Raw genomic sequence first — 14,043 nt, 5'->3', positions numbered from 1 at the left:
CTGGGTACTTACAACTGCACAGGTTGGATTTAACAACTAGGGCTGTCTGCTGGCTGATGGGAAGCTAACCTCACCTGCACTCAGGTGGTCTCTGAGACACCGTTTGGTAGTGTGAGCTCCTGGCAAACACCCCTCACTCCTGCACAGTGACTCACTGTAAATCCCCTCTCTCTGTTCTGCTTGACTGCAAGCAGCAGAGCCAACCTCCCCTCCTGACAGATTTTTGCTTGTGTAAAAATGAGACTTGAGGCTATTTATGGACTTGGTGTCCTTCAGCACTTTCTATCATAGGATGGCAAGGCACTGCTCCTACCCTTCATTGCATGAACCAAGTTGAATGTTCAAATAGACAAGGCCTGATTTGACATTGAAGTTAGACCTGCTCTGAGCAGGTTGTCAGATCAGATGCCCTGCAGAGGTCTTCTCCTACATGAATGCCTAGAGAGGTTCTCCCTCTCTATTCTGCCCATGTGAGGTCACACCTGGAATACTATACTGAGTTTGGGGCTTCCCAGTTCAAGAGAGACAGGGATCTGCTAGAGAGAGTCCAACAGAGAGCTACAAGGATAACTGAGGGACTTGAACATCTTCCCTGTGAAGAAAGACTGAAATAACTGGGGCTGTTTAATCTTGAGAAAAGGAGGCTGAGAGGGCATTTTATCAATATCTGAGAGGTGAGTGTCAAGATGAAGGTGCCAGTCTCTTTTCAGTGGTGCCCAGTAGTAAGACAGGAAACAATAGGTACAAGTGAAAACACAGGAGGTTCCACCTCAGCAGGAGGAGAAACTTCTTTACAGAGAGGGTGATGTGGCACTGGAGAAGGCTGCCCAGAGAGGCTGTGTGAAGTCTTCTTCTCTGAAGATTTCAAAACCCACCTGGATGTGTTCCTGTGTGGCTTGCCCTAGGTGATACTGCTTTGTCAGGGGAGTTGGACTCCATCTCCAGAGGTCCCGTCCAACCTCTAAGATTCTATGACTCTATGACTCTTGAGAAGGACAGGAGTTAATAGTGCCTTATGCACAAGTGGAAGCCTAAGTTCCAGCTGCCCAGTCCTAAACACTCTTTCCCTCTAAATGCAACACTTACCTTTACAAAAGTGAAGTTTACAAATCCTTCACTGAAAGTTATGATCAGCTCAGACTGCGTTGTCCCACAGCTTCCAGATGTCCGTGTTCTGTTGGGGTTGACAACCATGTACTCCGTCTGCTTCTGTGGAGAGAAGAGACATTGCAGGCTGCTGATGAAGAGGGGAAACTTAAGAAGAAATACAGAGAGGTTTATAGCTCTTCTGCTGTTTGTTTGTTGTTTGGACCCCATGCCAGTGGTTGCAGCAGCCTAATTGCTCTCTGCCAGGGTGGTTCCCTATTCATAAACCATAAAGCACTCATCTGACACCTCACTGAGCTCTTCTGGTGTATTAAGCTGGCAGAAAAGAATCGTTTTCTGTGCATTCAGTCAACTGATAAAATTTAGGTTAAGACAGACCAGTGCTCATTCTGTCAATGGGAACAGTGGGAATGTGTGCCTGAAGGTAGAGGAAAGATTAAGACATAGACAGGCAGGGATTGGGTTGGCTTCAACATGTGTTGTTGTTCAGAACACCCTGGCCTCCTCATTATGCCCTCCACAGCTCATTTCTAGTGTCTGCCAGCCCACACTGTAATCTGGAAAGAGAACTTGCACAGCCCTGACTACAGTTTGACTCCTTCAGTCTCATCTCAGACACAACTTACTTTTGTAATAAACATCTTCCTGTGGGCTGGTGAGGCTGAGAATCATGCTCCTGGCCTGGCTTCCACCAGGATGAGAGATGAAAACCACTTTTAGCAAAATTAGATACTTATCTCTTGTTTGAAATGTTCAGGTCTCATAGAGGAATATTTGGATGTGCAGTGAGGATGGTTCAAGGTATGTGAACTCCACAGCTTGAAGCTGTAACCCCACATATTGTATTAATGGAGGCTACAAAACCCTAAGTCTGAGGGACATAACCACCATTTGGGGGTTTGTAATGCCTTTTGCCTGGTCATTCACAGTGGATCACTGTGAAGAGAGAGTACCAGCTCCCCAAGTCCCCTGCTCTGATCCAGCCTGGCATTTCCAGTGATCCTAATATCTCCTTGTGCCAGAGCATCAAGACAACCCACCTCTGAATCAAAGTCTGTGAACTGACAATTTCTTGCTTTTATTGCATCTCTCAGTGTCAGTTCCTTCACTGAAGTCAATTCTGGTTTTAACTAGTCACCCATTGCAGAAAACACATCTTACACTGAAGACTCATCTACCCCTGCCAGTATGCTGCCATATGGACATGGCTGAAATGAGAAAGCACCTGTATCTCCCACTGACATCATCATACAAGCCAGAGTACAGCAGCTGAGATGCTGTGGCACAGAAAAGGCCTTGGACCAGTAGCAAGCCACTCATTTTTATCATACGAGCTACCTTCTGAAAGTTGCTTTGCAAGAAGAGCAAATTCCAGCTAGTAATGAAACAGTCATCACAAAGCTCAGCCTTGGGCTACTTTCACCTCACCTTCTGAGTAGCTTGAGCCATCAGTTGCAAACCCACAACCATTTTGATGCAGGTCCTGGTCCCATTGGATATTAAGTATGTGCCCGTGGGGATGGAGGAAGGCTGTGGTGCAAGCGTGGGTCTCACTGTCACTGTAGTCGATGGGATGGTTGTCTGAGTCCCAGGATGAATGGTTGTTGTGTTGGTCCTAGCTGTGGTTGTTGGACTTTTAGGTGCTGTTGTTTGATTTCCTGACCCTGTGGTGGGCTTTACAGTTTGCATGGAGATGGCTGTAGTAGTTACAGCAGCAGCTGTTGTTTGTGTAGTTGTTGTATTGTTTATGGTTGTGTTTGTGGCTGCCACTGCAGTTTCTGTACTTGAGTGTGTTCTGGCATGCATGTTGGAGGACGTGGGGTACATGGTTGTGTTCTTCACTGTAGGTGTAACTGTCTCCATTGCCTGGGTGGTATCCTCACCATTTGCTGTTGTGTTGTCTGCTGGTGTTGTGGATATCAGCACAGAGTTCTGCTTGGTCACTTGTGCGGTGGTTGCTCCTGCCTTGGATGTTGTGTGATGGCCTGGTGCTGTTACCTGGCGCTGGCCTGCTGTCTGCACAGTTGTTCTATGTCTTACAGGTGTTTCAAGAGAGCCTGTGCTCTTAAAATGAACTGTGGTGCCTTGATGAGATGAAGAATGGTAAAAGGAAAGCATCTGAGCAGAAGTAGCCGTATGGTGGAAGGGTGTGGTTTCTGGAGACATTTCAACTCCCAGTGCCACTTCAGCTAAGCAGAAGGAAAACGCTGCCAAGAAACAAATTTAAGTCAGTAGAGGCCTTTACTTTTAACATTTCAGTTGATAGCCACAATGTAACTGCAGTGGGTTTGTTACCAAATGGGTGATGTGATCTTACTTTTCTTTTGGCTCCTATCATTATAGGAGAGTGGAGGCAGATACAGAATCACAGAACTGGATGATCTTGGAGGTCTCTTCCAACCTGGTTGATTCTATGATTCTATGATTCTAACAGTTTGGGCTGGAAGGGACCTTAAAGATCATCTGGTTCCAACCCCCTTTCCATGGGTAGGGACACCTTTCCATAGACCAGGCTGCTCAGGGCCTTATCCAGCCTGACTTTGAACATCTCCAGGGAGGAGGCATCTACAATCTCCTTGAGCAACCTGTTCCAGTATCACACCACCCTTACTGTAAAGAGTTGCTTTCTCATCTCCAGTCTAAATCTACGCTCCTCAAGCAGGACTCTCCATAACTTTTCTCCACACCTTCAATCCTCACACTTCTGTGGTGGAAGCACATGGGCACTGTTTTTACTGCTGAAGAAGCCAGAGGTGTGGGCAGTTTTTGTGCAACCCCCAGGCAGCACAAGAATTCCCTAGCAGTAAGTAGTACAGCAAGATTTGCTGGAGGCAGGGAAGATGCAGTGAGTGCAACAGGCAAAGGGGTGGTTGACTACTTCCCAACAAAGCATGGACAAGGAGAACACATGTGTGTGTGAAGGAAGTGAGGCAAGGTAATGGTCTTACAGTGATTAACAATAGTCTGGGAAACTGCTCTGGGAGACAGAAGTTACAGACATTTTCTTTATAGGTTTGTGGTAGCCATGGCAGCTTGAACCCTGAAATTCTCTCTCCTGGGAGGTCTCCATGGGGGTACTCCAAACAAGGAAAGACCAGACCTCTTAGTGATGGGCTTTCAGCAATGAGAAGCAAATTTCATGGTACAGCTCCACAGAGGTGTTTTAAACCACATCTGAAAACAGTTAGAGCACCAAAATTACACTTCCATCCCATAAAAGTTTCAGAAACAGGTTCCTTGTAAAACTGAAATTATCTGGCTCCTAAATATAAAAAATGAAGTGAAGGAAAAGTGGGAAAGGTAGGTTTTAGAATAGGGGAAGGTCACAACTCTCTGCTTGTGGGTATGCAACAGGACTCTATGAAGTAAAAGTCAAGCTAAAAGAAATCCTAACTCACAGACATACATTAATTTCCTGTTCTGCATGAAGCTCTGGGCATAGGTAAATCATTTACTGCTTATATTAGCTGGAAGACAGAGGTGAATTCTCCAGTTTGGAGATGGAAAACACCCAAAAGTCCAAGACAGCTCCTATCTCTAGCAGTACAGCTCCAGAGGAAGCCACATGTTGTCTGAGAAGATTATTGTGCACTTTGGTTCCTGCAAATAAATTTCTCATGAATAGATGCCAAAGTTTTGTGGCAGGCAGCTTGCTGATTTTAGGATCAGTTAAGGCCAGAGGCACACTCAGAGTGGGAATGGCTGAAAACTCACAAACTTTTCTTCCTTGGTTTACTTATTTTCACCCAGCACGAACAGAGATTTGCAACAGTAGCTGAATTCACAAAATCTCACTGTTTCAGGATACATGCAAACCAAGTCAGAATAATAAAAACTACTGGGTTTTGAATCCATTTCAGAATCAAGCCCAAAGAAGTGAGAGCAGATGGATAGATCTGAACCCACACTACCATTTCCCCTTAAAAATGGCTGTGCCAGAGAAGAGCAAAAGCGTAGCTATGCACTCCGTATTCCTAAAGTTACCTGAGCTTCATCTCTGTGCTACACAGTATATACTTGACTGCCACATCATCAAGGAAGTGCAATTACTGCAGTTCAAAAGCCATGAAACTGATAAGATAGATCCCTCTGACTGTGAATTTTATCAGAAGGAACTAAAAAGTGCCGTAATTAATAAGGTATTTTGGTTAATTATCTCACATTCCCTTAGACTTTACCACTCATGCTGGCAGAGCTGAAAAACAAATAATTTGTGTCCTTCTCTGTGTACCAGGGGGAAAATCAGTGCAGCTGCCTTACTCTATTTGGTTGCATCTAACTATTGGCACAATAAAACCAACCAACCAACCAAACAAAAAACAACAACAAAAAAGGAGGTTGCAATTTTCACTCTTGTCCCCCCTTATAAGCTTGAAAGCCAACCCATAACTACATTTGCACCACTCTTTTTTAACAGATTGAATTACTGCCCAGATCATAGAATCGACCAGGCTGAAAGAGACCTCCAAACTCCTCCAGCCCAACCTGTCACCCAGCCCTATCCAATCAACTCGACCATGACACCAAGTGCCCCATCCAGTCTTCTCTTGAATACCTCCAGGGACAGTGACTCCACCACCGTACAGACACAGAGAGGAACACTTTTTCACTGACATTTGGATGCCACTCATAGCTTTAAAATGAAGCATCATTTTCTGCAAAAGGTCGTTTCAACCTAAGGTTTTTTTTTCATTACAGAAACATTCAGCCTGACAGGGTCACTGAGAGGTAAAGTCAGAAATGTCTCTGTGGTAGTCCATGGCTTGTGCTCACCGAGTGACCTGTTAGATTGTTCCTCCAGCCTCCCACAGCTCTCCTGAGCATTTTGGAGCTTCTGTCAGGGCACAGCCATGATGCTAAACCTGGTGGTTTGGGTCGTCTGCATGAGCTCACATGGACAGGTAAGGATTGCTCATGGTCTTGGCTCTTCTTGGATGACTTTAGAAGTAGTTTGGTAGCTGCACTGTGCAAAGGGGAAGGTGGGTCTATGAGGTGTCTGACCTCATTAAGGCCTAGAAGGATTCATCATGATGCCCTCAGCATTGCCTCTTGGCGAGCTCAGCAAAGGAGTTGCCTGCATGACTCCTGCCACCACAGCCTTTTTAACAGCTCTGCCAGCAAAAGGCACCACAGAACAATGAAGAATTGCAGTTCTGCATCCATGTTAGTCTCCTTTGGTTTTTCCTTATGCAAGCAGGTCAAAACTTCATGCAATCAACCTCTTGCTGGAAGGATGCATGCTCCCTGAGGTGTACTTTCCTGGAGCAAGCAGGTGTAATCTCCTCTCCATAGCTTCAAAATTGTGCAAATGCTGCGAGAGGAGATTCTGCCCAGCAAGCCTCCATACACACAACACTCCAGCACAAACCTCTCAGAAAAGGGTTAGGTCAGCTCTCAGAAATCTACTGGCCCTGATCAGGGCCTGGAGCTCCCATTGGCATGCTTTAGTGACAAGTCTCAGTCAATGCCAGGAAAGGAATGCCTCTGCTCTGCTCCTAGGAACTACAGTGGGAAGTGGAGCACTTAGTGCCATCTCAGTCTGCTGTCACCCCTATAATGGGGCAAGTGAAAAAACTTCTTACTCTGGAGTTTTCACCCTCTTGTCTAGCCATACATTCATGCTGCTCAGCCACTGAGCAGTTTGTTCTGCTTTATCCTGCCCAGAAGAAATGTTCATGTTTAGCTGGCTGATTTCGTGTGGGCACAAAAACCTGACCCAGCTCCTATGATTACTGCAAAAAACTCCCTGTCCAGCTCTGGCTTCTTTGGCTTGAGTCCTTGAGGAACTGGGAAAGCACCAAGATTTTCTGAGCAGCTTCAGTACTGTCACAGAATCCCTCCAATACAGGAGCAGTTTCTTAAACCTCCAACCCATTAGACCTTTACATCCTAAACTCTAATTATATTTAATGTCTGCACAGAAAGACTTGACTGTGTGGCATGAATAAAACATCATAACATCATTCCTTATTAAAGTAATGATCAAAAATGGATAAGGAACTGGGGAAATTGGTTCTTTCTGTTCAAAAAAGCTCTGTGCTGACCACTGCATTATTAGTGTTCCTGCTCTCAGTCTGATCTTGCCCTCCTTTTATGTGTCTGTTTTGGGGCTACTCCAGCAGACTCTGGCCATGAAGTGAGTGTGGGAAGGCAGAGCAGTAACAGCAGAAGATGATTGTCAAAGTCTCTGGGCTATTTCTCTGCTCATTGCACTGCAAAAGGGACAGGAATTGTTACCCCTGGGATCCTTCTGCATGCTGATGGTAAAACTTATCACAGAAATCACCAGCAAGCTCAAACCTTTAGCCACTACATGGATTAGATCACATTCTGTCCCTCTTCACCTGGCAGATTTTGTACTGCTGCAGGTACTGAGGGGTGACTTAACATGCTGAGACACATCCTTGACCAGGCAGGCTCCACAGATTTTCACAGAGCAGCGTTAAAAACAGTGACTTTGTTGCTGAGATAAGCCCTGGGCTGCCTTCTCCAAGCTTCCCCACACCACCCCTGCTTTCCTGATCAGCCTCTGCATCTTGCAATGCAGATAGATTACTCAAGTAATGCTTCCTTAGTTTTCCTTCTGCTTGTCTCACTCGAGACTTTCAGTCAGTTCTGCTGGTCTGAAAGTTATTTTTAATGATGAAAACATGCCCCAAAAGTCCACTTCTTGTCTTACTTTGAGCTGACTCCATCTCGCAGAGCTTGTCACCACAGAGTGCAAGGGGAAATACACAGGAGAACATGAGGCTAAGTCTGTACCTATGGCAATTAAATGTAGTTATTTGTAAGCGATGGGACTTCAGTAAAACCATTCCTGGTGTTAAGCAACAAAACTATTTAAAGTCTTCGGTCTGTTAGGTGCTGTCCTGACACAGAGAGGAAACAAAACCTGCACAGTCTACCTCCTTTTTCTGATAGAAATGATGAAGGGTGTTACTCACCACAGGTGAAGGTCAGCCAGATGAGCTGCTGTGTGCTTCCCTCCATGGCCAGCACGGCTGCAGGTTTGAGAGATGCGTCTTGCCGTGGAGCCAGCAGAAAGCAAATCAAAGCCTCCTGGGGACTAAAAAGTTTGACTCGATGCAGGGAGTGCTCAGTCACATGGCTGGGAAGGAGGTGGAGAGAGGGGGAGAGACCGATGCTTCTTGTCTGTAAACTACTGCAGAAGGAAATAAATGATGATTAGGAAAGAAAGTGAAAACAGAAGGAACCACTGGGCCAACCAGGGGGAGGACAGGCTCTCACTCTGCAGCTGAGACCTGGGGCTTTGAAGGCCACCATAAAGCTGCACGAATCTCTCTCTGGATTTGGTGAGCTGGTGCAGAATGCACCTGCACCACAGTGAAGGGTTACAACCTACAAAATCAGCACTTTGAAAAGTACTTTCTTTCGAGCTAAACTCTTTCTTTTACGTTAAGGAACAGAAGAGATGTGATCTTGAGCTAGCTCTGCAGAGCACCTGCCAAAAGTGAGATGGGGCTGAGCAAAGGCTCTGGTCCCAGCTGGGGACTGTCAGCAGCTTTCTCTGATTCAGTTCTGCTCAAGGGAGCGAGCTTGTGGAAGGTGGAGCATCTGGGCTGGCTCACCATTAGCGGTGAATCTAAACGCACTCCTCAGCAAACAGCAATGCCCCACCTACGTCAGGTGAAGTGCCTCTTGCAAAGCACGGCAAGCTGGGACAGGAGCTGCGCAGGCAAGTCCTGGCAAGCGTAGTTGTGCGCTAGAGATCTGCAACAGAAGAGTGTTAGCACTGCTCACATGTGGCTGCATTTCCAGCCCCGGACCTTCACCGTGGGGCTTGCTTTGTTCCCAAAGCAAGCACCACATTCGGGTCTGGCATGGTCCTCATTCTGCATTTTCTCATACCAGCCTTGCACTGCAGTAACATGATAAGGCAAACAACTTGAAAACTCAAGTGAGGTGAGCTTTTCCTTTGAACAAATCCAGCGGCTGAAATGGGTCCCAATTGATTTTGCTCTCTTTAATTGCATTGTTTCTGCAGTCTTCTTTTTACCTGCTTGTCCTCCTACACGATCCACAACATCCACCTGGGCCAGTTAGCACTCTCCAATAAAGCACTGGTAGCCAAAGATATGCAGGTATCTTAGAGCCAGCTATAATAAAGTTCTCCCACAACCTCTTTGCCTTGCATACACGATTCTGAGCACCATGCTCAGAGTCCCAAGGGTTCAGGAACACGACTGAGACAGCTAAAGGAAAAAAAAAAGCCACTGTGCCTTTGTGATGTGTGGTATTGGCCAGATGTGTGGATTTTTCCCAGCTGTGACGATGTGCCTCTGGGGACACTGTTCATTTTTAAACAGAAAGGAAGTTCATTGATTTGTTACTTCACAGAGAGACAACGACCACAACATTTTGTACTAGTTATCATCTTTATAAATCTCAGACAAAGTGTGGTTCTACACAGGTCAGAATGGCCTAATTACAGGAAGTTCATTTTTCCTCTTGTAATAAATTCATACATTCTGTCTGGACTGGAAAAGAAGCACAGGTAATTCTTGTGCTCTTCCCCTGTCTGATTATCTCTCATCAGTCACAATATACAAATACATCATTATCAACACCATGGAAAATATGTAAGAAAAACAAACTGTACCAATTCTCAGCTGGGGGGTGGAGGGGAGGAAATGTTAGCAGCTATTTCAGCTCCAGCTGCAAGAAGAAATAAACAATTTGGCTCTTTTTTTCTTCTCCTTATATATTTCTAATCATATATATCATATATTTGAAGTCAGGCTTTGAGTATTTCTGGAAAGGAAGCCCCTGGCTTCTCCTGTCCATTCCTGTTTGAAATCTCAAGAGTCTGAGAAAATTGTGGATAATAAAATGGCTTTTCATCACATACACAACCAGAATATAAGACACACACACACACAGAGCTTTGTTGTCACTGGCAAGAAAAGCCAGTGTTCAGACACAGTTTGGCTGCAGCCATTTGGGATCAAGACAATGACCACTGGTCTGATTCTCCACCCAGTGGGGTTAGACATGAGAGAAAGAGAGGACCAGGCCAGATTACATTTTAGCCTGGCAAGTATTACATATCCTGGCAGCTGCCTGTCTGTTTGTCATTGGTGCCAGTAAGGAAAGAGTCTGTCACCCAGCTACATGCAACTGAGCAGAGGGCAGAGCTCTGAGGATGTGAAGTTACTGCAAGTTTCACAGAGGGGTGGCAGCAGAGCAGAGGGAGGAGACACGAGTCAAAACATCCCTCTGGAGGGTTGGTCTCACCAGTCTGGACCCCGAGAGCACTGCCAGGCACCTGGCATGGATTTGCTGGTCAAGCAGCAAGGGCACAATGTTCATCCATGAGTGCTGCTACAGCTTAGATTTATTTACCTTGGACCTTTCTCTTCTACGACTGAAACTTAACAGCAACCATTACTTTTAAATTACTTTCTGGTCACTACTTCATCTCCAAACAACACTGAAATTAAATCCATATTTGAAACCAATGATTTTTAGGTCCATCTACCTGAAAATGATGGTGTCAAAGACCTACCTACAGAATAAGTTTACCTTAACATACACACTAGTCCTGCTGAACATTACTGAATCCGATCCTAGACTGTATATGGAGAGTCATTCCCTTAATTATCACTTTCTTTGACAGAAGTACACTAATTAAAAGACTATCCTGTCTACTACTAAAATAAAAAGTCATTAAACTCAAGTTTGTATTGTCAGCAAAGACAGAAGGTTACTTCTTGTCAGTTTCTCTTGTCAGCAGCCTGTTAAGTCATTGAACTTCATTCAAATCCAGCAGTGTGGCACTGTCTGATTGACATTTGCACCACAGGCATCAACCAAGCAAAGCACTGAACAGGCTGCCCAGAGAGGTTGGGGTGTCTCCAGTCACAACCTGCCTGGATGCAGTCCTCTGCAACCTGCTGTAGGTGAACTTGCTTTATTCTATCAGGGGGGTTGGACTAGATGATTTCAGAGGTCCCTTCCAACCCCTACCATGCTGTGGATCTGTGAAAGGGCCCCAGTTACTCACCAGCAGCAGCTGCAGTGGTTGCAGTACAGTCTGAGTTTGGGTTGTGGAGACAGAAGCAGGCAGCTGCCTTTGGCTCACCAGCACTGCGGGAAGGTTGAAGACAATGGTTATGGGCTCCCTGCTTAGGTTCAGTAGTGTCTGAGGATAGCTGTGATATGAGCAGCTCCCAGAGACCACTGAGACCAGAGTGCTGCACCACTGCTGCAGTGACTTACATCCTCGAGATACAGGATGCAAGAGTAACTTAAACTTTGGTCCAACAGAATAAAAGAGGAAATTTTGCACCCCAAAATAAACAACAGATTGTTTTCAAAAGCAAAGCAGAAAGGTGAATTGTTAGCATCCAGCCCATACCTTTGAAGTTGTCATGACAAGATGGTGAACTGGGAGAGAGGAGACACTTCTGCAGCAATCCTCTTTCCTGCTCCAGCTCTAGACTATCCCACAGGATGCCACCACTGACACTCATGGAAGGCACAGCAGGACATACGGGGTTGGATGCTTTGCTCTCCTCTGGAGGGTCCCTGACATGAGAAATTCAGCAGCTCCTATTTTACAGGAAGATGCAGAGGCAGCAGGGAATATAGGACTAGCACACAGCCACCCTGCACACAGCAGAGGTAGGAAACAGACTGAAATGAAAATACCTGATTTTGCCTTCTTCAGTTAAAACATCCATTTCACCATCAGAGTGAATGAGATTCCTCCAGAGAAACTCCAAAGTGAAGGTTTGCATCTTTCCATCTGTCTGCAATGTCACAACTCCTAGTTTTGGCAGTCCTGTATGCCTGGGGTAACCCTTCCCCATCTCTCTCTCAGACACACACACGCAGAGCTTACTCTATTCATTAATGTGCAATCAAAGCTTCCTACCCTTTTCCAAAGCTAACAAAGAAATAAAAATGAAAACATCTTCAGGACAGGATAAAATAATTGCACTACAGGAAAATGTCACTGCATATTTCCTTAGGGGACTGCAAGGAACCAGGTCTTCCCTCAGGATGCTCACAATTACAGCAGCCTAACAGGATTCATGCTCCTAAAAGCCTCCGTGCCATTTTGAAGGTAAATGACCAGCATAAACCAGACGAGCTCTTACCTCTGTCGGACCACATTATCTTCCAAAAAGGTACAGAACAATCAGGTCCTTCAATCAAAGATGGAAATTATTCACAGAGAGTTTAGATATTGAGGGTTAGAAGAGCCTTGACACCACAGTGCAACTCAAAATTAACTAATAAGCCTTCAAAGGCAACCAAAACCTGAATAAGCCTTTATCTCCTCCAAGGCTTTTTCCTGAACGGGACTATCCACCTGCTTCAAGCTATCCTGACTCACACACTAATTTGCTTACAATGCCAGCCTCCACTGAGACACAAAAACATTCAAGTCCCTGCAAAGAGGACAGCAGATATGATACAGACTCCTACTATTTTGCTCCGAGGCTCAATTACTAAAGAGTGGGTTTGGGGTTTGCTTCATCTCCATTTTCAGTGCTTACATGCCCTTTGTTATTTACAGGGAGCACCACTAGTCTCAAGGGTTAAACCAAAGAATCCCTAATAGTGAAAGCTTGTCACTCACTCTTGGGCTTCCAGGGTCACTTTTCACCAGGCTGATGATTGCTTGTCTGCAACCCTTAGTCAATACTTATCTCTACTAAAGTATTAGCAGCTTTTATGGGACCTGAGACCCAATTACCATCAAAATGCCTTCATGCCTTACCAGCTGCTCTAAACGAGCTAATGGCTTGTGTAGCAATAACAGCACCTGTAATCACCTATATTAAACGTTACATCCTTATGTGGCAAAGATTTGGTACAGTCCTTTAATCAAAAGTCCTGGAGAAGTATTTAACAACAGCACTTTATCCACTCACTGGAGCATCTAATGCTCACTGCCTATTTGCAATGTGTATTCCAAACGGGGGATGAAAGGTATCTACTCCATAGCCTAGCACACAAAGAAAGCATGCAATCTACTCCAACAAGTGACATTAAATGGCACCAAATGCAAAGGACTGTGATCCAGCAACCACGGACTGCAGAGGGGCAGGGGAATTACTTCTATTGTAAAAAGGGTTCAAAATGTTCTTTGTCACAGTAGCTGTCACACGTCCTTGCTTCCCTGCTCAGCCCTGCACCTCCATCTCGTAACTAGGAGTTGCCACCTGCATCACTCCTGTATGCAGCAGGTCGTTCACTGCACCATGGCAAAAACAGTCAGATCACTGCTGTGTGAAACCTCTCTGATGGTCCACGTCAGAAGTTTCTTTTCCACAGCCACCCTAAAAGGAGATGTTTTTGGTGTTGACCGTCAGCAAAAAGGGCACATTTGTGATGCATCAGCTGGAATTAAGGAGGGTGGGGAAGGCACAGCCAGAGGCAAGCAAATGGAAAACACCTCCAGGTGAACCCATGGTAGAGCAAGAACTCATAACCATGCATGTGTCCCTCTGCAGTAACTCAGTGTTCAAGCAAAGTTGTCGAAAGGTGCGTGCATAGTAACTCCAGCTCTGCTGTCGACCTAATTTAGGCCACGTCTTCTGAAACAGTTTGATAATCAATAGGAGAAGTACTTTCCTCCTCTAATACTGAAGGTGGATTTTGATGCTTTGTGAACGTTTTGATGCTTCTTTCAAGTTTGTTTTTCTCAGCTTGCCAGGTGGACAGCACAGTTCTCATCTGTTTGTGCTGACAAAGTTTTAGTGAATTATGAACCTCAGAGCTTGTGAAAAAGGCAACTTCAATCTAGTGTCCACCTAAAATAAACAGAGATGGATGAGGTCTTGAGGAAGGCTGGTCCTGCTATTCATCTGCCAGCCTTCTGTTCTGCTGGGAAGCTTTTGGCCACCTCACTCTCCTTGGTGTCTGACTCTACTGAGGCTGTACTGCAGGAATCGTTGTACGTGT

At 45.4% G+C, this 14,043-nt stretch overlaps 2 protein-coding genes across 8 annotated transcripts in view; both read right to left on the bottom strand.

Moving 5' to 3' along the window:
• The window catches only part of LAMP3 (lysosomal associated membrane protein 3), a 24,035-nt gene extending 12,832 nt beyond the window's left edge, over window positions 1–11,203 (bottom strand). The window contains exons 1-4 of the mRNA XM_064165492.1: window positions 11,132–11,203; window positions 8,052–8,269; window positions 2,536–3,314; window positions 1,087–1,209 (exon numbers count right to left, since the gene is read on the bottom strand). Of these exons, the coding sequence (XP_064021562.1) occupies window positions 1,087–1,209; window positions 2,536–3,314; window positions 8,052–8,097 (948 nt within the window). The 5' untranslated portion in view covers window positions 8,098–8,269; window positions 11,132–11,203. The remainder of the gene's footprint in view (window positions 1–1,086; window positions 1,210–2,535; window positions 3,315–8,051; window positions 8,270–11,131) is intronic.
• The window catches only part of MCF2L2 (MCF.2 cell line derived transforming sequence-like 2), a 177,667-nt gene continuing 173,108 nt past the window's right edge, over window positions 9,485–14,043 (bottom strand). For 5 of the 7 annotated variants that reach the window (XM_064165476.1, XM_064165480.1, XM_064165474.1 and 2 more), the window contains one exon: window positions 9,485–14,043. In XM_064165476.1, the coding sequence (XP_064021546.1) occupies window positions 13,943–14,043 (101 nt within the window). In that variant the 3' untranslated portion in view covers window positions 9,485–13,942. The other 2 variants (XR_010307187.1, XR_010307186.1) reach the window with 2 other exon arrangements.

This window comes from Pogoniulus pusillus, chromosome 26, assembly GCF_015220805.1.
Source record: "Pogoniulus pusillus isolate bPogPus1 chromosome 26, bPogPus1.pri, whole genome shotgun sequence".
In the NCBI taxonomy this organism is placed as follows: Eukaryota; Metazoa; Chordata; class Aves; order Piciformes; family Lybiidae; genus Pogoniulus; species Pogoniulus pusillus.
This window is presented reverse-complemented; position numbering and strand designations above follow the sequence as displayed.